Source organism: Telmatherina bonti, assembly GCF_933228915.1.
Source record: "Telmatherina bonti genome assembly, chromosome: 24".
Classification (NCBI taxonomy): Eukaryota; Metazoa; Chordata; class Actinopteri; order Atheriniformes; family Telmatherinidae; genus Telmatherina; species Telmatherina bonti.
In genome coordinates this window covers 17,025,050-17,052,950 of record NC_136633.1, presented here as the reverse complement: position 1 = coordinate 17,052,950, position 27,901 = coordinate 17,025,050, and the positions used below count along the sequence as shown (strand labels likewise).

The 27,901-nt window shown below is 41.0% G+C and overlaps 1 protein-coding gene across 1 annotated transcript in view; it reads right to left on the bottom strand.

Annotated features, from left to right (window-relative positions):
• Window positions 1-26,920, bottom strand: part of ncam2 (neural cell adhesion molecule 2) — a gene marked incomplete at both ends in the record, with an annotated part of 361,006 nt that extends 334,086 nt beyond the window's left edge. Inside the window, one exon of the mRNA XM_079263891.1 lies at window positions 26,782-26,920. Coding sequence (XP_079120017.1) covers window positions 26,782-26,920 — 139 coding nt within the window. The remainder of the gene's footprint in view (window positions 1-26,781) is intronic.
• Window positions 26,921-27,901: the final 981 nt, after the last annotated feature.

Below are 27,901 nucleotides of genomic sequence, written 5' to 3'. Positions count from 1 at the left end.
TAAAGCATCGCATCACTGTTTGTCTGACTTTAGGAAGGTGCACACATACCACACATAAGCTGTGTTTCCATTAAATTTTTTTGCGAAATAAAAGCAATATTTTGACAAATAATTACTATTGGCAGGCGTTTCCATTGAACAGGGTTTAGCACAGAAGCCTCATTTAGCCAGTTAGTCGTCAGCCAAATGAGATTTTCTGAGAATTCCAAATGGTGCAAGCTAGCCACATAGCGTTATTTTGGAGTTTAACTTCCAACGCTTTTCTCCCTCATTTTCTTTTCTTAAACTCTGAAATCTGCTAATGTTTGTTCCACACCGTGCCATCTTTACCAGAAATGAACTGATCACATGACCTCTCACGTCACATCAAAAGTGTTTGCATGACACTTTTGCATTATATTTCTGTATCGAAACGTCTGAAAAACCACTTCATGAAATGTCCTTCTGGTATGTACCAAGACCCCCATTCTGTTGTCACATTAACAACAACAAAAAAAAAAAGTTTCATGCTGAATATGAAAGAAAACGAAGTGACCAAAAATAGTCACTTGCCCCATAAGGGGTTAACTGAGTTTGCAAACAAGAGTTATTTATCTTAAAAAAAAAAAAAAAAAAAAAAAAAGTTTCAATAAAGGTTGTCTGCTGCTTCTAGCCTGGCTTAGTCATGACGCGGCACTATGGGATCCGCTATCTGATTGGCTGTTTGCCAGCAGCACAGGGTGGATAGGCGGGCAGGCGGGCGCCGAGTGTGCCTCTTTGCAGCCCTGAGTGTGTTCCAGATGGTTGTGATTTATGAACCTCTCTGAAAGATTCGACTAATGAACAACGCTCGACATGTGTTTGGGATGGAGGGACCATGTTCGGCTATCATTCTGTCTTTTGGCGTGGGGAGAAGGGGAGGTGGGGATCTTGGACATTGTATCATAACCATTAATGGATGGTAGAGGCGCTCTAGAAGCAAGCCTGCAGTCTTTCTGCTTAATATGAATGTAGACACTTAAAAAAAAAGTCTAAAACATTAAGGTAAACATGAGCATGAAGAATTTATTTCTGTACATGTTGACTTTGCATTATTGCTTACTCTGCATAATACACACACATACACACACTTCATGCAAGTGCATTGTTATGCCAGATATCCCTGCATCCATCCCACCCATGAGTAGCAATCTAAACTCCAAAAGTGCATCAACTTCTAATGCAATTGCTGAGCTTTTTTTCATCATTGCAGAAACGACTGCAGGTGCCATTTTCATAGTAGAGTACTGTAATAGCATTATATGGTTGTGTCGCTTTATAAATCTGGCACTATGCTGCTCACCACTATGCTCCAGGTAAGCTTTAACAAAATGCTAAACTGATAATTTGTACAAAAATGGCAATTTAAGGAATTAGAAACGTTATTGTATAAGAATGGGCTTCTTTATTCTTCTCATTGGAGTGTTTCAAGGGGATTTAGGTGTTTTCCAGGTTCACAGAATCCAACGTGATCTCTGAACTGTAGCAAAATATTCATTACTTCAAAGCTTTCGTAATCCTCGCCAGACAGCACTGCAAGGACAGAAGTTTTGCTGCCATCTTGTATCAAAACATCACCAGTGCAGAGTTGGAAATTTAATCCTGGCAAATAAACCATGAAGAAATGAACAAGGTAAAATTGATGACAAATCAGCAACACATAGGATAGTCTATGTTCTTTATTCAGCCAAACTCTCAAGTGATTTTTACTCAACTTTAAAGGTGCTGTACATAATCCCAGAAAGCCACTAGGTGTCATCGTTGAGCAACAAAATCACAGTCAAAGTGAAAATTGAGTGACAACTCTTCAGGCAACTCTCAGAACTCAAAAGCGATCTGGACTCTAGTCTTGCTCAGGAAGGAAAAGCTGGACCAGTGGAGCTTGGATGCAACAAAAAAAGCAAATGCTGACGACTGTATCAGGTAAGTTGTTACATTTGCACACCAGAGTTGTTTTCTGTTAAGTGGAGACTTAAACTCTCCTATATTCACCGTTCAACATACCTGTCAATGAAAACACGATAAAATTGTTGCAGCAATTTGAAAGACTAATTTTCAAACTGTTCTGCACAGAAATGGGAAAACAAGCTAATAGCTATGGAGTGTGTAAAGCTGTATTTATCTTTTCACGTAGACTTAAGTTAAAAGATTATTTGGCCTTTTTAAGTGCAGTGGCATAACAGTCAATGAAAAAGAAATGGCAGCAGCACATCTACAACACTAATGCAGTCTCTTATTTACAGTCATACCTACAGCACATTTAAACTGGCAGCAAAGTGCAGACTGGTCGATGAAAGTGTTTGCAGAAATCGTCGACTCTTTTTGATTTATTTGGTGCTTTGGACTGTGCAAAGTATTGCCTTTTGATTTTTTTTCTTTCTTTATCTACAACTCATCGCTGTCTCTGAACAGGAACAGGCTTTCAAAGAACAGCACAAGGCTGCCGCAGATGGCATTTTACTCAATCAGCTGCTTCAGGATGTTGATCCTTCCACAGTGTTTGTATGTTTGCATGACATTTGTTTGCACATTGCAAGAGTGTGTTTGGGTGGTGCTTCTTTGAAACATGTTCAGTAATAAGCACCTGTTCTGAAATATTTAATAAAGCTATTAAAATGCTCAGCAAGGAAAAAAAGATTGTTTTGTCAATATTCCCATTTAGCTGAGTGAAAAATCTTTTCAGCTCCCACAGGTTTCATTTCTTTTCAACCGTGACGTGCTGTCACTATGCTGTAAACAAACTGCATCAAATGCTGAAGGAACAAGGATTCAGATAAATGGGAGAAAGTACTTTTTGTGGTCTAGTATCAGTTTATAATATCTGTAAAACCTAACAAGTTGTTGTACACTAAGGCAACTTAATTAATCCTTTTTTTTCCTGAGTTTTTACTCAGAATTGTTTCTTGTTTCAAGCAAGGCCACAATGTTTGTATAAGTGTGGGTGGTGTGACATGTGGTAGGATTTTATTTTAATTGGATGTATTTCACTTTTGTAATGACTCCTAAGATTTTATCTGATTAGTTTAGTGAGTTGACAAGGTTTAGTTTAGTTTGCTTATAAGATCCACATTGGCTGCTGTCAATTGGAAGCCATTACTTTTCCTGGGGTCTCCACAACTTATTACATCATTACCTCCGCCAAGGAGGTTATGTTTTACCCAAGTGTTCGAGATAACTCAAACTATGGATGGATTTTCAAGAAATTTTCAGGAGTTCTTGAAAATGTAAAATGTGGAAAAAAAAAAAAAAAAGTTTTACTTTTATTTGTGATCCGGATCAACGTTTGGGTCCTGGAACTTTTTAACGGCCCTGGCGAAGGTTTACGCTCTGTGATTTTCTAGTGAGCTTATGATACATAAACATACAAGCATCCAACAACACCACACACCAAACACAAAAACAGCTACATTCCACTTTCCATGTGAAGAAATGATCCAATCCCATCACTCTCAACATAAATGTGATCCAAAAAGATCACAAGTTTTGTTTTTTTTTTATTTCTGAGCACTCAGAAATAATTTAATCTTTTTAAAGCTCACCATGTTGTTCTCTAAAATAAGTAATTCTGTTTTAGATTAGTTCTACATTAATCCAACAAGACACAACCTGCTGACATCTGCCTTGTAAAGTGATTGTGTATGTCTGAGAAAAATTACTTATGTGCACCATTTCTGAGGTTTTGGTCATAACTGTGTCCACCAGAGACTGATGGAGGACATCTTGCATGTTGTTCTAAATACATCAGCCAAGCAGAGTTTTCTGTTCATTTGGCTCCGGGAAATATTGTGTGATTGGTTGGACATTTGAGGTGGGCTTGGTTAACGCGGAAAAGCATGAAGTTGAAAGTTGTTGCTTCTGCATTTTTTTTTTCATGCAAGGTTGAATGGATAACTTTAAATTAACAGCTTATCAAAGTGGTGAGAAAGTACAGAAATCTACACAACACGTAACATTTGTAGACATTGATGGTGGGAACCACCCAATGAGCTTCAATTCAGCACTTCAGAAATGACGGGTGATGTCATGGAGGCTCCGTCCATCTTTTATTTACAGTCTATGGCAGAGGTGTCCAGCTCCGGTCCTAGAGGGCCAGAATCCTGCAGGTTTTCTATGTATCCCTGCTCAGACACACCTGATTCAAATTAATTAGTAGTAGATCTTAATTAGTTGTGCACGTCATTGGCTGTTTGATCCATTTAGTGGAAGCTAGATGTGTTGGAACAGGAATACATGGGAAACCTGCAGGACAGCGGCCCTCGAGGACCGACTTTGGACACCCCTGGTCTATGGATTTGACCCTCTGTGTTGTTGTTTGCTAAATTGATATGTTTTTTAATTAACCATTTTTTTCCATTCAAAGTAATAAAAATGTTTCTTTAAAAAAGTTTTTGGTCTTCACATAACGAAAATCAAACTTTTTATGTGATTTTAGGGTCCAGTGTGTTAATACCATAGACTATATTTAAAAAGATGGACGACGTTTCAGTGATGTCACGCATACGTTTCTGAAGAGCTGTATTGAAGCTCAGTGGGTGGTTCCTACCATCGCTATCTTGGCAGTGTCAAGCGTGTCATCTCACCAGGAAAATACAAATATAGGCAAAGAGGTAGAGCTGAGAGGGGGGCTGAGAGCGTGGCGGTGGATGATTGGCTTCAAACGAATTCCGAACTGCCTTTAGCCAAGAGCTTACAGAGCTAACTCAGAGATAACAGGAGCTAACCAGCTAATGAAAGTAAGCGGGCAAAAACCCGCTTTTTAAAAAAACCGTTAACCAGCTAAAACCACGGTTGTTCTATGTTCTTCTTACTTGAATCAGAAGATCGAGGACCTGTCAATCAAAAAGACACGCCAGTAAATATACTGAATTTTGAGATTAAATTACTTTTAAATGGGAGGTTTAGAAAAAAATTCACTCCCCCCACAGCTGTCATGAAGGTAAACCTGACCTATTAAACCAAAAATGGATTTTTGTACCAGGCATGTTTATTACCGCTGCAAAGTTGGCCTTTTTAACATGGGAGTCTATGGGGATTCGCTATGTTTTGGAGCCCCTAGCGGATGAAGGGGGGAACTGCAGTTTTATGCACTGCCGCACTTCTTCACTTTTGACCGCCAGAGGTTGCCGCCTGGTTAATGCAGTTAATCAAAAAAAATAAAATAACTATCAAATCATACCCGAGGTTAAAAAGAAAGAACCTGAGCCAGGCAATGGCTTTAATAGTGTACCATTTGGATAAAATCAAAAGTAGTCATGTGTTTGAACACAATGGATTAGAAGCTAATGGAAATTCTCACAATTTAAATGATGTTCCTTCATATTATCCCCAAAAAAATGTCAATTTCACTGGCACTCCCTGAAGCCTCCTTCAGTATTTGCTCTTCTCTGCATCAATGAAGAGGGTCCATCATTTGCACAGAGATGCTACAGTGGTGATATGGTCTGTTAATCACCAGACGGTATCCCCAGCGGCAGTCATCTGAGAAAGTTTTAAAGTCAAGTGGGAGGAAACAAGACTGCAGAGAACTAATCATGTGAATATTAAAGTAAAAGAGAGACTTTCTACAAAGGCAGCCAAGGAAAAGACAGATGTTTGAAGAAATTTCTGGAAGGGGGAATGAACAATTTATGTCTTAAATAAATCTGTAAACATTCAAAGTAGGGACGAACAAACGTAATTATGATCATTTGGTAGATTGTGACCTTGTTTTGCTGCTCTGTTTAAAGTTCAAAAGCAAAAAAAAAAAAATGGAAAGGATGAAATCCGGTACCAAGTTTTTTCACTTTTATCATATTTACAGGCACAACATAGCGGATTTAAGCACAAGACTCAGACAATAAGGTTTGGCTAGCTCAGACGCAATTACATGCAACTGTGACAGCAAGAATTGAGAGCTACTTCAAATGTGCAAACGCATGCATTCTCATATCCGACACACATTCATGCTAAATATATCCATGAGGGGGAAAAGCCTCCAGATGCCAACATGCAAACAGACTGCATCTCGTTTTCTTTAATGTAAACAAACACAAAGCAACATAAAAAGCTGAGACAGGTAGAACTCAAACCACAGCGAGACTTACTGAATATTTCATTATGTTTTCACTGGTCTGTCAGGAGCGTTAGAGAGGTGCGTGTGTTTGGGAAGTCTGCATGGGCACATTTTAACTGTATACAAGTGTGCTGACAATTGCTGTGTTCACTCGTGTGTGTGTGTGTGTGTGTGTGTGTGTGTGTTTAGTTGGGAGTGACAGGCTTGCTTGGCTGTCGAGACCACTCTCACCGGGGAGTCAGTGGCCAGATACAGTCAGCTCATCTGGGTTTCTGTGATGTGCCCCGCAACAGGAAGGTCACATGATCATTTTGGCAGGGTGGCGAGTTTACTTTAAGTTACTGAATAAATGAAACGTTTAAACTTTGGAAAGCGAGTGAACACACTGCAGTTTTCTACAAATCAATATCAATTTCGTATAACCTTCTGCACTCTGAACACCTACAGTACTTTAAATTAATTTCAAAAGGGTCACTCAGTATATATTATGGGGTGGCAGTGGCTCAGGTGGTAGAGGCTGTCCCCAAAGAGGATAGTTCTCTGAGGGCCGTTCCCAAGCCTGGATAAATACATCGGGCATCTGGTGTAAAACATGTGCCAGCGATGATTTGCTGTGGCAACCCCTTCAAAGGAACAAGCCGAAAGGAAAACAACAATTCAGTTTGTCTGGTTTTATAGGAAATAAAACATGTTCAGTCCTACTGCATGCAAATCATGACACAATATGGTATTATGTTTGTTATTATCCTGATTAAAGGTGTTTTATATTGACATTTTAGTAATTAGGGCTAGGTGACAGAGGATATACTGTCTGCTTGCCGGCCACTTTACGTTGACCTGTTCACTCGCTTGCAACGTAATGCATTTAGGCATGTAGGGACTTGCTGAAGTTCAAGTTGAGCATCAGAATGGAGAAGAAAAGGGATTTAAGTTTCTTTGAACATAATTATCAGATGGTCTAAGTATGTCAGAAAACTTCTGATTGCTAGGATATTAATGCATAACTATCTTTAGGGTTGACAGATCTTTAAAGTATTACTGAATTTTTTGAATTTGTTGAATTTGTTGCTATGAGAATATCTTATAGGTCTAATACCAGGGTCTCCACTCCGGTCCTCATGAGCTACCATCCTGCAGGTTTTAGTGTTTCCCTGCAGTGACACACCCGACCCAAATCAATGGCTCATCAACAAGCAGGTGCAGAAGATGACAACAAGTTGTTGGACAACCTTTTCATTTGAAACAAGTGCCCTGTATCAGGAAAACACTAAAACCTGCAGGATGGTAGCTCATGATGACCGGAGCCCTGGTATAAGAGTTTAGAGGACAATGGACAGTTTGGTTGGAGATGTCAAAAAAGCAACCATAACTCAAATGACCACAGGCTACATTCAAGGTATGCAGAATGCCATCTTTGAATGCAGATGCACTGCAGCAGCAGAGGACCACACAGGACACATACTCCTGTCAGCAAACAGGAAACTGAGGCTACAGTTCACACAGACTAACTAAATTTGACAAAAACTTGGCAAATATGTGGCATAGTGGTGCATGTTCCCCCTAAGTATGCGTGAGTTCTCTCCAGGTACTCCAGCTTCCTCCCACCACCCAAAGTCATGCATGTTAGCTTAACTGGTTACTGTAAATTGTCCCTAGTAGTGAGTGGTTATTTGTCTTTCTGTGTTGGCCCTGTGATGGACTGTGGACCTGTCCAGGGTGTACCCTGCCTCTCGCCCAATGATTGCTGGGATAGGCTCCAGCTTCCCGGCTACCCTTTATCGGACTAAGCGGTTTGGATAATGAATGTTTGCTCTGATGAATTTCTATTTCAGCTGCAAAATTAAGATGGTAGGCAGTAACAACATGAAAACAAGGATCCAACCTGCCTTCATCAATGGTTCCGGCTGGGACTGGTGAAACAGTGTGAGGATACTATCATAGCACACATTCATCTTTTTGGTACCAACTGAACATTGTTAAAACACCACCACTTACAAAAGTATTGTTTCTGACCATGTCCATCCCTTTATGACTACAATGTTTATCTTACTGATGGATACTGCCTGCAGGATAATGCACCATGTCACAAAGCTTGAATCATTTCCAAATGTTTTCATAAAAACAACAATGAGTTGACTGTACTCCAACGGCCTCCACAGTCACCAGATCTAAATCCAATGGAGCAGCTTTGGGATGTGGTTGAACGGGGGTTTCACATCATCGATGTGTGACCAACAAATCTGCATCAGCTGTGTGAGACTTCACGTCAATATGGACCGAAGTCTCCGAGGGACAATTCAATACTCATAAATAAGTACTTATGAGTCAACACTGGAATTCCTAGACTTCTCTGAAAATAATCTAAACATTATCGATGGCTCACCCTGAGCTTGAATGCAGGTGCTAATTTGCCTCCAGTAGACGGATCCCAGTACTCCCAACTGCCTTTTCCATGTGTTCTCCACAGCCATGCTTCTATAAATGATTTTTTGAAGAAAAATTTTTTTTTGATGAAATAATCCGTTACTAATGGGTAAAGCCTGGCGGCGACTGTGCAGCAATAACGGCAAAATCAGAGCATCATAGAACCAGGAAGAAAAAAACGGCATGTTGGGAATTTGGAAATTCGATTCCCTTTACAAGGAATCGCCATAAGCTATTTTGATATTATATTTGGACCTGATTATAAAACAACCGTTATTTTTGGTTTACAGACGAACAGTTAGAATCATGCATATCAAGAGTTTGCAGAAACATCTTAGTTTCATTCTGGTAAAGCAGGATGAGGATAAAAAAAAACTGCATCTTCAGTTCAGAGCCGGCGTTAAAACAAAAGCAGGAAGTGTTATGTTTTCCAGATCATTCAGCCCTAAAAAAAAACCTGTCAGAAGAAGCCGCTAGATGGGAGGTGTGTAAACTAAGAGCTCTGGTTCTGTGCTCAATCTGACCTCCTTCACCTTCTCCCACACGCTCCTTCTCTTCTGTTTGTTTATCTGTCTACTTGTTACCCTTTCACTCCATCCTCTTTTTATGTCCCTCCCTCAATCTCACTCAGTAACAGGTAAGTTCCCAGAACTAATTACAGGAGCCTCTCCCAGGGTGCAGCGGGGGCCGCCTCATTTGCAGGCAGAGGGAGTGCGAGAAGGCTGTCTAATAACATTTTCTACAGCCTGATTAAAAACAGCCCATAAATCACTTGTTCACACAGGTCTATGCACATGCACGGCATGTATACACACATGTGTACCCACACACACACACCGATGCTCAAATAGAGCTATCAGCCTTACTCCTTTAACACACACCAAAATACTGTACAGCCAATTTGAGGGCCTGAAGGACGCAGCGGCACCGCCTGTCTCACTGCCACATAAAACCAGCACAAATTAGGCTCGGCCGTTATGTTATAGCCTAGTCGCAGCTTTCATTTAGTCTACACGGACGCAAAGAATATCTGCAGTTTATTTTTCATTTTCATTTGCGTGACGAGGCAATAAAAATGCAAAGAGGACCATAATGACCTCCACTCAGAGTTTGAACAAAGGAAATGAATAAAGTGATTTCAATGATGAGCAGAGAAGTCATTAAAGGCCCCTCCCCCCTTCGCGCCATTTACATGCTCACCATCAATTTTCCCCACCAGCTGCATGATTTAGCGTTTATATCTTCCTTACATGACTGAACAAGGAAATGAACATGGGATGGACTGAACAGTACCAACATATGGATGACAGGAAGGGAGTGGGGGCTTGTAGATCAGCGCCTTCCTTATGATTTAACGCCTTGACGGGAGCAGGGAGGACGCTGAAGTCATGCCTGATGCAACAGCATCTTCAGCAAATCCTGTTTTTGTTTTCTGAAAACAGCTTGAGATTAATACGCATTTATCACTTTATTTTCCTTCTGTTCGTCCTTGTTTTGCTTTTGCTTGATGGCACTGAAAACGAGTGCACACGCATAGCAACAGCAACACATTTGTGCAACCAAATGCTGCTCAAATGTTTAAGTCGCCCAAATATCACTAACCAAATACTAAACAAAGCTGCCGAGAGCTTCTCAGCTTTCATATGCAGAAATCTGCTTGTATACATTTGACTCACGCTGAGTGGAGGGTCAACATTCTGAATGTTGTTTCAGTCAGCAATGCAACTAACTCAGTATGCACACATGTACACTTCCCGCTCCTTCTAACTGGCTCCCACTGAGGTTCATATGCTGTGGCGCCGTCGCTCCTGCCTGGTCTCCGCACAATAAGCCAGTCAGTGGATCAGCTGTGATAGCATCACCAGCCCTACACAGCACACAATCGCCGCTTTGTCTCTCACACCGATGAAGGGCCATTTCGCATGATCATCACTTGGTGAAAATGGGACAATTCAGCACATCAGTCGATGCCTATAAGCATAAACACAGAGTCGAGTGGATCCCTGCGGTCAAAGCACATGAGCAGCTGACGGTTGGAAACACAAAGGAGAGTCTTCTTGGATTTTCTGCCTGTCCTATATCCGTTTTTTTTTCCAGTTGGATTGAGTAAAGAAGCGTAAACCGATTCAGTTAATGGAAGAACAAAGTTTGTTTTTTGGTTTTTGATGTTATTTTATAAGTGGAAAAAAAGCTTCTCAAAATGGTTCGAAATGCACTGAATGAAATGTGAACAGCTTCCCACTGCAGCTCCTGCAGAGATAGCCTCAGTCGACGTCTCCAGGTGGTCAAGCTGTTGTCTGAAGCTGCACACAAATGCATACAGTAAATATACGATGCATGTTAAATCTACTGATTTACAATGCCCCTTTTTTTTTTTTTTGGTAGAGAGTAAAACTGACTGATTCTGCTTGTGTTTTAATGATGCATAATTTCACACTGACCTCACTGTCGACTACACATGGCCCTCATTTAAAAATCCTATTCCTCACAGCTTTCCTCAGTTTCTCCCAGAAACTGCAGGAGCTCTGCAGTTCGGTGTGGTGAGGAACTCGCCACAGATGGCTGAGCATGTTGAGCAAAGCCTCGGTGCATCTCCCTCCCTGCGAGCGGCTGATGGACTACCGCGCCTCCTCGTCATCGCTTACCGAGGAAGAAATCCCACCAAGAGATTATTATTGGACTACAATCGCTGACTTGCTGGGAGGCCTCGATTTTGATCCACCACTTGAACTTTCTCCTCCACTTATCTGACTTTCTTGTTGGGGCAGCGCATGGATAAACATCAAATTAAAACTTTTTTTTTTTTTTTTTGCAATTACCTGAAAAATTTAAGCAGAGGCTGAGTGAAATATGAGACTCTGGGATTCCAGGGATCCTGTGCGAGGAAGACTAACTTCAACGTCTGTGTGTGTGTGTGAGTGCGTGTTGTTTTGCATGTAGTTTTGCTGATGCGAGCAAGATATGGGCACTACGCCTTCACTCAACCTTCCTCGAGCCTTGAGCAAGTAAGGAGCAAAACCCAAAGCGGCAAAAAAAAAAAATCAAAGCGTAAGCAGAATCCTGAAATAAATATGCACACAAACAAACACGCACCGCTGCAACCCACCGCTTTATAACTCATTTTACAGTTTAGCAGCTCATTTCAGGGGTTACATTTAATATACGTACATACGGTGTCACAGTCTGATCACCTTTGAGCTTCAGATTAGCTTACATCCGCTGTGCATATACACACAATTACATCATCCAGGGCTAGACTTCCATTAAACAACCTTAAAGTAACACAGCATCAACCAAAGTCTTAGTTGCAACTATCTTTGACTGTCCCCTGCATCCTAAGGTCATGCAGGTGAGCTGTTGTGTAAGCACAGCTCATATTCCTGCTTTTAAATGAGTGGAGCGGTCTGTCTCTGGGGGCTGATGTCCTGTGTTTAACAGCTTAGTGAGGAATTATACATCCTTTTGCTACTAATACAATATTCATACTTTTATCAGTCAGAAGGTGACATTTGAAAGACATTTCAATCATTTGGCAGTGACACCATAAAAATGCAAAGTCTATCACATTACACATTCATCTCACCAAGTCCCTTTTCACGGAAGCAATAATTGTGTGAATACATTATTCTTTGTGTTTGCCTTTTTTTCTCTCTCTCTTTTTAACCAACATCTGGCATGGAGGGAGCAGAGAGCAGTGATCAGTATTCATACAGCAAAGTCATTCTTTCTTGGAAGAGGGACTGCAGTCAAAGAAAGAGCAAAGCAAAATTGTTTGCTACTCTCTGAGACAATAGATCAATAGGGCCAGTCTGCAGTGTGGTAGAAACTGTTACACTAAACAGTATCTCTGGCACACAACACAGCGAAGTTCAAAGTGGGAACACAAGGATTCTTCATGCATCACACAACCAGAAATAAAATACTTGGAGGTGTAAAATATTTCAGACAGCATGACTGAAGAAAAGAGGCTTTCAGAAATAATTATATATATTATATATATGGTGTCGCTGGAGAGCGACATGATGTCCAGTCCTGTGTGGAGTTAAGGTTTTATGTTTCTTTTTTAAGCCATAGGATGTCATTAATATAGTTTATATACTTAAACTCAATGTGGCATCCTGGAGGAGGCCATTTTTCTGTTTTTTAATTTCTATTTACATGAATTATAAATTCATTATCATGAATAATAAAAGAGTAAAAATCTAAATGCACAATGAAGTATTTGAGCTATGCTAGCCAGTAGCAAAGATGGTTTTATATGTACAAGGAAGAAAGAGGAGCGAAATGGGAGATTAGGCAGATATACTTCTATTACTTTGAGATTTATTTTCTATTGTAGAGCTTTATAAATGAAGAAGAATGTTTTTCTATGTTCCTATACTATGCTGAGTGAATATAACTATACATACAGTAACATCTACATGGGAATTCATCAGCTGAAGGCCAAAGTCTTGTTTTGTTTTTTTTTCAAAGTCTGAATAAAAATAAATGTCTCAGCATTGCTATGATACTCATGGAATGATGATGACAAATCTGATAGGATGCATCGCATGTTCCACTGCTGACAGCCTGTCATGATTATCTGATATGATAAAAGCATCCAGTTTGCCTCCAAGCTAAACAAAGTGTCAATAGCCATGACAGCAACTCATTACATAAAAGAAAACATGTAAACATAACTGCATTATTAAGCTTACCAACTTCTCAGTTATACTTATTTGGAATAGCATGCTAGCAAGGTAGCATGCTAGCATGTTAACCTTTAAATCCACTGAAGCTGATGGAAACATTACTGCTGTTGCAAATATTTAGATTAAAAAGATGGATGACAGACTGATTTAATGTCTGAACTGCTAATAAGAGAAACTAAAACAACTTTTACAACAGATTTTGATACAAAAAGAATTTCAGGTGGAGAATGGGGTAAAGTCAAAAGTCACTAGAGTTGATCTAATTTTTTTGGAAATGGTTCAATAGTTTCTGAAATGTGATAGAAAAGTGAACATGGGTTAAAAAAAATCTCATACTACTACCACAACTAATATGAGAAATTACATAACATATGAAATACTGTTGTTGATAATATATTGTATTCTAATGCATAAACATGCATAAGTTTGGGAACACATTTTCATTGGATTTAATGAAGTATCCGTAAACTTATGACCATACGTGTACTGAATCTGAAGCTTCCAAGTCTGATAGATTTTCATAAACCATTATTACCATCATTAACCATTTATTGTTAAAAAAAAATAAAAAACAGTTCAACCAAAACAAAAGTCTATCCAGTGTATATTTTCGCATGCTTTGCCGTGCCACAAACATATATTCCATGCCAGCCTGTGATGGAGTGGACTTTGTGAGAACAAAATGAATCAGAGCTGCATGTTTTGTGTCCAGAGAATTTGACTGATTAGTCATTGTCTTAATCCTTGCTCTGAGGCACGTTGTTGTGTGAGAGCTGGTCGCCGAGCCTAATCTCTGGCTTTGCAAAGATGAAGATAAGAGTAAAGCAGGCCTCGGGGGTGCATCGACTCGCCATGTTTGTCACTAAAAATTTCACGCAGTTGTCAAATGAGCAAAAGATACAAAGTCAATGCTGAAATGATGCGCTTGAAATTTATAAAGTAATAATCATGATGGTGCTAAATGCAATTTCGCCACACTAGTAATGTTCAGTTGCTATCGTTTAAGGCTTTCTTTCATTACTACTTCACATCTCGGAGCACATATTAGTTCTTCAGGATGCCTGGATGACCGCTGTGTTATTAGTAGCCAAGCATGAAAAACAAAAGCCCAACTGAAGATGTAGGGCACACTCTGAAGAAGAAGCAAGGACGAAATTGCTATGTGGTAATTGAACCAGGATGAGTATGGGCTGTGTTTTGACTGTTACGGGAGGTGCAAAGGTGGGGAGGCAGTGGGCAAAGTGTTACAATCACACAGGTTATGTGGGGACTCTTGGGGAAGTGCAAAGGAGCCTCTGTGAACTCCTCATTTCTGAGGGGCTTTATGTAGCGTGACGGTTCCAAATGGAACTCCACGATCATGTGGGAGCGCTCTATTAATTTGTGGCTCAGGCCGCCTCCTTGGGGAGAGAGCTGCCACAGTCGCTGCTGCATTCCCCCCCTTTGCAGCTTCCAGCAAGGCTTTTCGGTGCTTATTGACTGAGCAGCTGCACTGCAATGTTTCTCCACATCCGTGGCTGTGGCTTTCGCCTTAAGCGCTGAGACGATCCATCATTTCTTTGGTCGCCCACTCCAGACGTTACAGGAGGGATGAAAAGCAGCGTGAAATAAAAGTAATCTTGCCTCTCAGAGTAATATACACAGGATTCAGCGAGCTGGAATTCACCCAACTCCTACAACATAGAAATGTAATCAGGTTTGGTTGCGAAGTGTTGTGGAAGTATGTCCATAATAACAGAAAGTTACAGCTAACGAGATACCAGAGGCAGAAAATTTTCGTGAAAAGCAACCTGCTTTAGAAACAGCAAATGAGTTTGCAACTGTGGGAAAACTGCTAGCTTAAGTTTTAATATGTAACTGACAGGCTTTACTTGGATGTCGGGACTGTGTTGAGTCACAACAATGTAAGGTACAAGCGGCCTCTTTCAACAAGAACCTGGCTATAAAGGCAAGTTCCAATGCACAAGATCACAAGGCTCTCTTAAGACTCACACCCTGAAGCATACATATCCACATGAAAGGATGGCCAACATCAGCTGCCTTCCAGAAAATCTCCCTCTTTCTTTCTTTCTGCTTCTTACTTCATCTAGATCCACCTTAAATCGCACACAAATCTAACGTGGCCAAATTAACTACAGAGAAACAGATTACTGCTTGTTTGACAATTCTTTGTTCGATGACTTATCCATAAATAAAAGGATTCTCATACTAAGCCTTATGTCATCCACTATAAAGATAAAAGAAAATAGAGATTTAATGGATAGTATAGTAGAGTCTATTAAAAATTTTCTTCAGCTAAGTCTCATATGAGGAATCGACTGATTCCAAAAAGCAACAAAACTCTAAAAGTAATATTTTAAAGAGAGCTTAATTCACCTGAAGTGCTGGCACGTCAGTAAACGCATCATCAAATCAAAGTAAAGCTAAGACAGCTTCATTAATTACTGAGAAATTCTGTGTATTCCCATGGCGTCATTGGGAACTCTTCAGAAAGTGGGCGGGAAGACAATCCGAGAGGACCCGCATTGGGAGCAGACCAACTAGGAACGACGAGAAGTTGCAAAGATATACAGGGTAATTAAAAACACGCCTACAGTTCGCCTGCTGTGCCTTATGAGTCCTTGCAAGACGATCATTATCACTTTGAGAAATAATAACACGCTTCATGGAGCAACACTGAAACAGCTAAACTTGAAAAATCCTGACTGTTGTTTTTAAGAGGAGCCTCATGTAACATAAAATCCATAGGTGTTAATAACTATATTGAGCTGCAGTACAACAAACACATCATTAGCTTTCAGAGAAAATAACATTAAGCATGGATGCTGCTTTAAAGGCTTCCCACGTAGGGGAGAAAAGGAAATCTTTCCCCTACAGACGCGCATGATGAGACTTGTGTGGGAGGCCCGCAAAGTGCATCGACTTCATGGGAAGAAAAAGAAATGAAGGGGAGAAGAAAGTGGAAGAAAGACGAGTCAAATGAAACAAAATATGGAAACAAACAAGTGCTGGCCCACATTGCATTAAGAGATTCCGTTTGAAGATTGTCTGACGTGGAGAGGCAATCCAAAGCGCAGACTGTTTGGCCTCACTATTCTGCTCCATCACGACCTCATCTCAAGTGTCCCCTCCCCTCCGTTTCATTCTTCCATCGCTTTCTCTTGCTCATCTATTTCTCATCAAGCACCGCCTCGTATGAAAAAAGGAAACTGGTCACCAGGAAAGAAATCAGAGACGAGCGATCTCACTTCAGAATGGTCTTTGCATCTGTTCCGAGAAAAACTAACCCTGCAAAGACATGGACAAGCTGATGTTGTATAACCACTAGGAAGCACATCTTACAACAGGATACGACCTCAGGGGTTTATACAGCCCACCAGTGGAAAGACCATCATGTATTTTGAAGTGTGTGGGCAGGCAGCTGGGCCGATTTCCTCGATCGGATCGACAACAAGACCTCACACTATTCACCAGAGAGTCCATCAATCATAATCGGCCTTAATTAACCAGCTAGAATGACATGCAAAGGGCCTGCTTTTGAAATGGATGTATGCACGAATGGATGCATGGAAATATTGTTGCACAGCACAATCAAACAGACAGTATGGTGAGCCCCAAGGGACATTTAGATCTCAAGGCCAGTAGAAAATAATTTTTGGATAATGCCAGACTGCTTCAGAAAGACTCAGGTAACTAATGCAATCCAGCTTTCAGTATCTTGTTTTCCATCTTCACTTCACTTGAGATCTGATTAATTGGATTCCTTTCTGTTAATGACCAAGTTGTTAATGCTGAGCAGGTTTGAAGTAAAAAAAAAACCCTGATTTTACTTTATTCCAAAAGGTCATTATTCTAGAGCTTAATGAAAATAGATATTCTGGGAGCCCACGGTGCCAGAACAATCTAAGCTTCTGCAAAACCAGAATGAGAAGTGATTGATACACTTGAACTTCAATAATCACATTTCCAAAGTGGCAGGTTTATACAGTGTCTTCATAGTTTCCAATTAAAAAGCTACCATTTTCAAAGCATTGCTCAAATGAATAGTGCACTCTCAAGACGAATGGTGGTTTTGTTCTTAGCTGTGCCATCTGTGGGAGGGGAATAACTTGTCAGCCTGGGAGCTTATAAAATGGAGCTCTCATGTTGTAGGCACTACAAGAGGGTGTATTCCAAGGCAAGCACTGATATTTTCCCCCATCTCTGAACAAGTCGTTTACTTGCCTAACCCCAGGCAAGTGATTTTGGTCTCTTAAGTTACTTTCAGTGAGAGGGAGAGAGAGAGAGAGAAAGTGCAGCACAGTGGCCCTGGACAGGAGCTGAAGTCAGATCTCTTGGATCAAAGCCATTCGTGCTGTTTCACTGCTACACCTCCTGTATCCTAATGTGGACTTTGCCACTCCTTAAAACAGGTTGTAAGGCACACAGTTTGACAAATTATTGGTAAACAGTCAATGCTGGAGAGACTGCTGGAATTATTAACCAATCATTGATATCAGTGACCTCAATGCTGAAACCAAATCTGCCTTTCGGGTTAAGAATAGTCGGCATGACGTTTCAGAGTTCAAGAATTTTCTTTCCTCAAACTTCAAACAAACTCACAGCATGCATGAGACTGCTTGCAGTAATAGAAGACACTTCCTGGGGTTTCTTATTGCAGTGATAGGTGTGTCCGCAAGCCCGAGCCTCATTAGTGTCTGCTACCCCCCACCCTTATTTTTATCTTTTCTCATTTACAGTGATGGACCCCATTCTGCAGCCTCTGCTGCTGACATAACTAAAGCATAACTGACGAAAGGCCCTCATCCAGCAGGAGGAAGTAGAAAAATATTGTTCTTTGGCTGCCGAAGGATGGCTTCTCTTCATTATGGTAGTGTGTGTCAATGCAAGCACATTCAGCTGTCCGTTAATCTGTCATTCAGCTGGCTCGTCCTGCCATCCGTCCATCTTACGGCCGTCTAAGTTCAAACTTCATCCATCACTGGGCTGGCACCCGTCCTCCACTTTGCCTGCTACATTCTCTTAATTTGATGCTCTTCTATGAAAATATTTTCACATTTTGTAGAAAAAGCACATATTTAATGGTTTCATTTGTGTACTGCGGCTCCAAAAGGTGATATGTAAAAAACTAATCTAAAAATTGGGTGTTATGTGCATGTTTGTGTCTCTGATATAGATAAACTGAGCAAGTGGTGTCCATGCATGAGAATCAGTTAAGATTTTAAAGTGTATTTATGCTTCCTTTACTTTATAATCCAGATGCCATAGAGTAACATTTTTTGCCTTTTTTTTTTTTTCTACCTTTGCCTATAGAATGGGTGTTTTCACTTACAGGCGTATCTACCTTGCAGCTGAGCTGATTAAGTTCAGCTGGTTTAGTGACTGGTTGGAAGAGCTGCTGGACAGGACTTTAATTTTATAGCACCTGGATTATACACCTCTGATAAATAGATACATCTGTTTAAATCTTTGTCAAACATTGCAGTTAGCATGGTTGTTAGGCAATGCATCTACTAAAGGGCAGTGCAGAGTTCAGAGTACACTTGTGAGTTCTGATATGAGTTTTTGGCAACACACAAAGGCAAACATGGCGACAGTGGAGGATGTGAATGTACATTCTCAGCAGTGACTGAAAGAGGCAATGAAGACAGTAATGGTTTGTAGCCATTAAAACTTCATGGTTTCTTCTTCTTTGTTTCTTTCTCTGGCTGCATGCGAGCTACACTGTGCAATACTGCCCCCATAATTTCTGGTGGTATTGCTTCATTTGGCTACAAATCTGCAACCTCCTAAACACGGACTGAAATCTGCATAAAATGAATGCAGAGGACAGACAGAATGCCAGATGTATATTAAATTACAAGTATAAATGAGTACTTAAGCTTAATTTCCAACTTTTATATGAAATTTTATGAAATATGAAGATAGATCTTACGCTAAATACACAATACGCTACAGTATCCATCATTTCATTACCACTCTTATTTAAAATACCTTTAAGCATGTCACTTAAAAATATATATTTAAGATGGCGTGTAGTTTTACTGTCAAAATAGTCAAGGGACTACCTTGTTAGCCTGTTAGCTTATTTGTTTTTCCAACATCTTGGAACACAGCATGGCTTCTCTGAAATCCAATATTAATTTTATTCATTTTAAGTTTCAAGGCAACAGTAACACAGAGGGAAGACTCACATGGGAATGAATGGGCAAGCTTATTCCTATGTATATAATGTTATGTGGAAACAGGGTGCTAAACAAAAGTATTGCTAATTTTACTACCAGACTCCAAAGCAGCCTAAGCTACTTTTACCAGAGAATAGACACATTTGATTAAGCAAACAAACTGGACAATAATGTCTATTAGATAAAACAAGCAAACAGTAAATCTCAAGAGCTTTTGCAACCTCCAAAACTGTATAATTAAGCAAATTTTAAGAAGCCATATTCCTGCATCGTCTGTGTTTTTCATGAGAGATTAGCATCTCTGTGTGTACATTTCATACACAAACATCATAGTTATTTTGATTGTCTTTGCCCTCCTTTGCCTTTAAATAATTGTATCAACTTTCAAAAGTGTGATTATTGAGATTAGCAGTGGATGTTTTATAGTATAGAATGTCAGGATACAATCCAACACACCAGTGAATGACACCAACCCCAGTGTTTCTACAGTCTGTCCTCCTGCCAACCAGACTGTCTGCTTTCCTTTCATTTGTCTGTGAATGCATTATGTCATGAAAATAATTCTTCAATTAAATTTCACATATGACTCATGTCAGCCAACTCTGAAGCAAACCCAAAGGCTTTAATGTGGTTATAAATATGATGTAAGTGGGTCACTCCAAACACACAGCACAAGCTGGCATGGTTCTGGAGCTCTCCTGCCATTTTTTTCCCCCCCTCATTCCCCTGTTCTTCGTTTAATCACGCCTGCTAGTGCTCAAACTCAAAAGGAAGCCCCTGACCAACAGCGCTGCGTCCCCTGAGTGGAACCGCTTTGGAGAGGCGGTCTGTGAAGTATGGGAATATGAATGCAAGTGAAAGTAAGCAACAAACAAGTCAGAGCAGAGGAAGTGTGGGCAACCACTTTCCTTCATCCATCTGTCAGTGAGCCAGCGTGCCCACTGATTCTGTTGTCACCTTGGCATCCTGGCTCTGCCTATTAGCCTGCTAGTTAGAATGGTATTTAGACTGGCAGGACAGACAGAGGTAAGAGCCAAAGGGTCTCCTGTTTGGCTAGCAGCAAACTAATGTAAAACAGTGGATGAGCCCAACGGAGCACACGGCGAAGTGAAGCAGCTGCCTCCTCCTGTTACATCAGTCTGCCTTAATTTGATTCCATCTCGACAGGATTCAATTACATTTTATTAATTTTGGCACAGTGCGACTACATAGTTTGATTCAATTTCTGGCAATGCAATTTAACTAGATGCTATCAGATTCACTGGAATTGAATGAATTTTTAAACATAATCTCTTCCTCTCTCCACATAAATCTTCCCATTGCTCTAATTTTCCCTTTCTGGGATTGGAGAGTGGAGAATTTAATGAGCGGTGCCAAACTCCTCCTGCACAAGGACCCCAACTGCTCCGTGTATCTGCATTTCCTTGCTTCTGGTTGGGAGAGACTCCCCGGAGAGCACATTAGTCACTTCAATGATAAAATGGGCGATTTAAGAGACGACAGAACAACGTTGGCAGACGGATTATTGAACAGGCTTGTGTTTCTGCACCTTGCATCATAAATAAGAGAGTTTATTCATAATATGCCAAATATTTTCCAATTAAAGCTTGTCATTGGACCTTCATCTCTCCTCTCACGCTTTATCTTTCACTACAAAACAATCATTCATCACCTTAGCTTGATCATATTTACCATACAGGTCTCTTATTTGTCAATATGAATTATTCTAAGCTCATTACACTTTGAGATTAAAGCAACTTGAAGGTACGTGGATGGATTAAAAGACGTAATGTTTCAGTGTGTGAGTTTAAAAACAAAGAAAACCACTCCTTATGCATTTTTAACAGCTCCTCTTCAGGCCATTTCTCTCTTTGTAGTCTTTTGATCATTTCCTTTTTTTGCCCTTTTTACCCATTAGAGCAAACAACCAAATATCAGGAAAGCCATGAACATAAATCCCATTCAAGGACATTTGCAAATGCAGAACTCTACAAACACATTGTTAATAACCACAATGGCCAGCAGAGAGATGCTGGCACTTACAGATAAACTTCCCAGAGGATTTCCCGTCACACCCTCTATACTTGATTTGTATAGATTTTGTAGAGGGCGGGACATTCAGTATTGTGTCGTCAGTACAAAGTTAACCATGGGGACATCTTGCTGCAAATATTGTCAACATACAGACTCTCATGGAAGGAGTCATTCCTCATGATATTTAAAGGAAAGGAGCCTCAAAATCTAATTTCCATGCGTGGTGAAAATGAGGTAGAGGCTCTTTTAGAAACATGGATCTGATGCAGCAACATATGTCGCGATCATGTGGTGGAAACAGAGATTTCTTTGTATTAACCAATAAGACATTTTTTCTTGTTCAGTGTTCAGTATTGTCTCCTCGCCAAGTCCTGCCCTTGAACTGCTACTGACTAATCACACGTTAGCAACAGTAACTAAGAGCTTTTTCTTCCTCGGCAAAATGCCAAAACGGTGCCTGTACAACACTTGCAAGTCCGAAGAACGTCATCCTGAACATTTTGTGATGTGTTTCGCCTGTCCAACACCTAAAAGTAAATCAGAAAGAATCCCCCACCACCAGCTTAATCAATCTAAGATAATAAAAAACTACAATGTTTGCTACAAGCTAACATGCTAACTCCAACTAGCACACAGTTGTTAGTTACAAGACTAGCAGAACATTATTTGAAAGTTACAATGCTTTAAAGAAATGTAGCTGTGTACTGCTTGAGGATAAACTAATATATCACAAGAAAACTAGTAAGTAGCACTGGCTGCCAAACAGAGACCCATCTAACACAGTCCTCTCTTAGCATTTTGGGGTTTAAACAACAGAGACACCAACATCTATGGGAGTCATACAATAAAGCTTGAAATAAAACAATATATCAACCTACCATGCAATGCAAAAACACTGCTGTTCTTATACGTTTGTTCTGTACATAAATGTTCAAGACGTGTGGATAGCTGAGTCCTGCAATGTGAATGCTGAACCTTCAAGTCGATTTTAATGTCTCCTTCATCAATGTTTTTCCACTGACCAATGATATCCAGAATGTTTATCTCAAAAACATATTGCTGTACTTTCTGTCTACTTCTCTCTATGTTTCCAAACTATTTACCCAGAAATGTAAAATTATTTCCTTTGGAATATTTTTTATCCAAAACCACTGAGAAATTTTTGCAAGGGTAAAATGATGGATAAAAAGCTTGCCATGCGTAGCAACGGTAACCATGGGGACAGGGGTGGAGGGGGCGCTTAACACCCCAAGTGAGTAAGGCAATCTGTTATTCTAAAGGTAAAGTTCATAAAAGTGCAGTGTGAAAGCAGCCAAACCACCTGGACAAGGTCACGCAGTTGCAACACTCGTGGTGTTATCACCTGAAACAACCACCGACTGGAAAGAAAAACTAAAAATAGTCACACCAAAGACGAAAACCCAGCTCATCGATTGGTCAGAACTGAAAACAGAAATCCTTCCCCTTCAGCACACTCAAAGTAAAACAACGGTCCTAAAACAAGTCTATCTGCTCTTGGTGCCAGCGGTGACATACTACCTGTGTACAGCACCTTGTGTTATATTTTATTGAAGGAAAAGTGCTTTATAAATAAAGTTTGATTTGATTTAACTATCTGAAGCTGCATGTGCGGATGACATTGTCAAGGACAGAGAGGAGCAGAAGTACTTCTAACAAGGACATAAAAATACAAGAAATGCTGCTGCTTAACTCGACTCATGCAACAGCCGTGCCAAAACAAAAAGCCATAAACCACCCTAAATGAATGAAATCTCTAAGAGATGCTGAATTGACATGTTGAAGCATGTGAGGAAAATAGGGAGGTCTGACAATGCAGAGGCTGTGTGACACCAGAAGAACAAGACAGGCAATCGGCATGCCCCTGGTTTTTGCTGCAGTATATAGTGGCCTTAATAGCAAATAAAACCTAACCTTCCTCAGCTCCCTGTAAAGCCGTGATGTCCTTCCATTTGTCCCATTTCCTTATCTAACCTAAGATCTGCAGTGTAAAAATAGCTCTGCTGTAGCTCAAGGATCTGATTGACTCATTATTATGTCTCTTAAGTCTTGGTCCATCATTATTTGAACCCCTTTCTGATCGTTGAGCATTTGTTTGTGGTTGTCTGCAGCCCTTCTGATTGGCTTTCTCATGCTAACAGTCACTGTTGGCATTCGGCCTGGGCTTCAGTTCAGTGAGCTGTGTGTGTGGATTTCTATACTTTATGAGCTTCCTCAAGAGAAATGAGTTTCCTGGAACTGCTGAAAGCAGGTATTTGGGCAAACAAAAGCTATTAGATAATTTAATAGTTCAGTGTTGGTGTTTGGAAATAGACTGGAAAATACAGAGACAGGAGGTAGGAAATGTGGCTGCTTCATATCTAAAAATGCTCATTTCTCTCATTTCCTTTCCATCTCATTTCATTCTCAGCAAGCCAACAACCCCACAGCGCAGACGCTATTCTGGAGTATCCAGGTGTTTGGAAAAGAACATTCTCTACTTGTCGAACACACGATGTACAAATTCAAAGCTTAGGGCCTGAACTCGGCAGATCAAGAGCTAAAGGGCGCGCACAAGGAATCAAAAGCTTGCAGGCAAATAAATAGCATATCCATAACACTGAGATTGCCCTTTGTACAACTCCGAGCCCTGCTGACTCTGGCCGTTCCTTAAATTGATGTCTCATACGCAGCTGCCTCGGGGGAGCGATTCCATTTTCATATATATATGTATATATGTATGGGCTCTCTGCATGTGGGCTCTCTTTCTTAGTCTATTAATCAAATGATGCAATCAATTTCACCTTCCAGGAAAAAAAAGACACAGGCCATTTGTTAGGTCAAGAGCTCTGCATATCATTAGCAGGAGTTTGTAATTGGTGTTGCATGACCTAAAGAACTGATCAAAATCATTGTTCTGGGATCAATTTGTAAGCATGGCAGGAAGCCTCTGGGATGTAGATCGTCATAGGAAAAAAAGACTTCCTGCAAGACTGGACGTGTTTGCTTTTCTTCTGGTGTGATGACGACCTGTGCAGTATGAAGCTGAGCATAATGTACACATCTGGCTAAGCATGTGTGTGTGCGCGTGTGTGTGTGTGCATTGTATCTACGTTTGATTTCAGGAGCATGCACATAAACCCCAACTGGATGTAAGCAAACCTGAAACATGCTAAGCCTGGGTTCAGGGTGCAATGAGAGACACTTAAGCACAGGGGCATAAATCTTTTAAGCCCTAAGCCACTGACATCCCCCCCCCAAGAGATACAGAAAAATATCTTAATTACGCCACTTAACATGGCTGTGGCGAGTCCCGAGTGAGGCCAAGCAAGCATATAATTCATTGTACTAAGTATCTGTAACACCCAAATGCATAAACCTTCAAGGATGCAGACACAGTTGCAGGGAAAGACATTAAGCCGGGAGTTCAAAAGCGAATGTTTTCCTTCAGGAGCCGACGGGGCCAGAGAGGAGGATATATGTAGAATTAGTGTAGTAGGGGCTGTGGCACCTGCTACAGCCGATTCCTGCTGACACCAATCGCTGAAAGCAAACACAATGCCTCTTTCTTGTTCGAGCCCTTTCACCGATGGATTAGTGTCTGTTCCAATGCCCTGCGTAGATAAAAGATATCGAGCTCTGAGCATCCAATTCAGACTCATCCGCGTCCCCCTTAACTCTCAAGCAGCCTTTTTATCCACATTACAGCAAGGCTTGTCTAGCAAGTCAAGTTGAGAGGACTTTGCAATGGCCAAAAAAAAAAAAAAAAAAAAAAAAAAGCACATTAAGATTGGAAATTGGTTGGCAAGATGGTGTAACAGCTCTGCAACAAAGGGTAAGTAACAAAGAAATGAATATTCCAGTTAAGGCTTATGAACAGTAGTATGCGTCTTTGTTTGACCTCGGTGGGATTAATAATAAATGAAAGTAGGATTCACAGAAGCAGCGCTGCTCTGAACGCATCCTCTTCATCTTCCTCTCAGTTGTCACACAAGTATCCACGAGTTTATTGATTAAACTAGGCAAGAAGTGAGCTGCCATTACACTGCTGTCATGCTGAAATGTTAAGAGGACGATGATCTCTGTGGGACAAAGGTCTCACTCACTACGCTTTGAGTTGTTTTAAAAGCATCAGAACAAAGTGCACCTTACTCCAGAAGAGGCGCAGCTTCACAGCTTCTATCATACAGGCCATTCAGATTCATCTACTTCTACTGCGACTTTGGAACCGTGAGGCACCTCAGCAGGTCTATATCTGCATGCAACATGCTTTAACGACCAGCTGCTCATGGATTCAGTCTTGGCGCTACTTTGCAGCCCTCTACCCCCATCTGCCGTTGTGCGCCAGGAAGCGAGTGTGTGGACACAGCAAAATAAGGAAGAGGGGGGGAGAAACAAACAAACTTTGCTGTTGAATCTCGAGCTGTTTTCTGTAAGGAGTGTAACATCCCCACCAGGGCGATAAGACAGGAGGGATAGTTTTGGCACAACCTGCTTTGTTTGACTGCATTTCATCTGACAGTGATGCTCTTTAGTGTTTAATACATAATCTGCCCATTTGGAGCTTGAGAAATTGCTTTTTTTTTTTTTTCCCCCACAGTGAATGCAAGACCCGAAATGCGTAAATTGGGAAAAATAAATAAATAAACAGCTGAGTCAACGTTTCTCTGTGCCAAACACGGGCGCGCGCGTGCAGCTTTGCACGTAAATGCTAATTAACAGTGAGGTGTCACTCTGTCGCAGCAAATACAGCCCATATGTCCAAACTTTCAGAAGCATCTCCGACTGAGAAGCCGGATCACAAATCATCCATCATCGCCGGCGCGCAGGACGCAGACTGGGAAGGTGGGGGGGGTGGAGGGGTGTTTCAGCACTGGACAGAGTGGGAAGGCGGTGGTCTAAGCAAATCCAGCTCAGGATCCGCACTTAAAATGCAGGTTTTCATGAGTGATGCCGTTTCAAGTTGGGAGAAATGACACCAGAAAGCAGCCGGCTCTTTCTGCTCATCAGTCCATCGCAGCATCATGAAGACATTCAGGAAACTACTGTCGGCTGTGGGAAATAAACAGGGGAGCTTTTTTTTTTTTTTTTTTTTTTTAAAAATCCAAGGAGTGAAGAGTGTGTGTCTCGCCCCTAATAAAAGGACCCAATCATAATCCCCCTTTTCAGGGAGAACGCATTGTGGCCCCTGCAAGACGTGCTCCAACTACCAAACAAGGTCCACTTCAACAGCCCACCTCTCTCCGCTTCCACTTCTCTCTGCCTCCCGCACATCAACATGGCACATAACTTGTCCACAAAGTCACCAAGCTTGCAGGTTCACACACACACACACACACACACATATATATATATATATATTCGGGCTTGCATCTCTTACCGTGGCTGCTGCAGAACAACATCCCGAGGAGATACACCAGCTTGAGCATGATTTTCGGGCAGGTTCGGGGCCGCCGGCCGCCGCTTGCAGCTGCTGGGAAAAAACGACGAGGGTGACACGCACGCTCTGCTCCGTTCATCCGCCGTCCCGGGCTCCGCTGATGACTGATCTGCCTCAGCTCCTTCCTTTCCCTTCCCTTCCCTTCCTTTGCGCGCGCTCTCGCCCGACGCTCGTGCCTGCTCGGCGCTGAGGACCCCCCTACAGCATCACTTCTCTCCAGCCTCACCGCTGGAAGCTGTTGGCAGTAAACAGAGAAGATGATGAAGGATCAAGTCAAACATGATCTGCATGACTTTATTGGCTTTTATTTAAGAGGGGGAGAGAGTGTTGAAGGTCTTGAGGAAATATTTTTAATCCAAATTTCTGCAAATTCTTATCAGCAGGGGCGCAGCTAGGATTTCTGGTGCCCCTTTTCAACATTATGTCGCCTTTTCAACAGTGCCCCCCCCCCCCCCCCTGTAATCTATCACATATAATTCCATTTAGCTGCAGCACATACATCAAAAATTAAACTATTCCTTTGGGGTGGATGCTGAGGTGTGGACCCAAATGCAGACAGAGAGGAAGGGATGCAGAATCTAAAGGATTTATTCTTCAGACGGCAGAACGCAGGAGACATGAAGACGCACAGGGACTAACTCAAACACAATGACCCAGAAAACACAACAGAACTGAGGGCTAGAAATACTGACAGACCTTAACAAGACACAGGTGAAAAGAATGAACTAACAAGAGCAGGTAATCTAACCAACAAGAAACAAAGGCTACACAGGAAACAGGGAAAAACTACAAAATAAAACAGGAAACTGGAACACAGAAAACATCACATCATAACAGTCAGGTTACTTTAAACGATCCATTTCTTTGTGCTTTATGAATAAATATGGTATGGTACGGTATTTCAATCTGATCAGGTGAAAAATGAGGGACTGGTGTCAATAATAAATATTTGGTCATTATAAATACAAGAATCAGTGAAATTTCTTCCAAGATGAAGAGAATTTGTTTTGTTTTTATCAAAGTCCATTTTAAATCTCCTTTTTAATGATTCTTTTGCAGC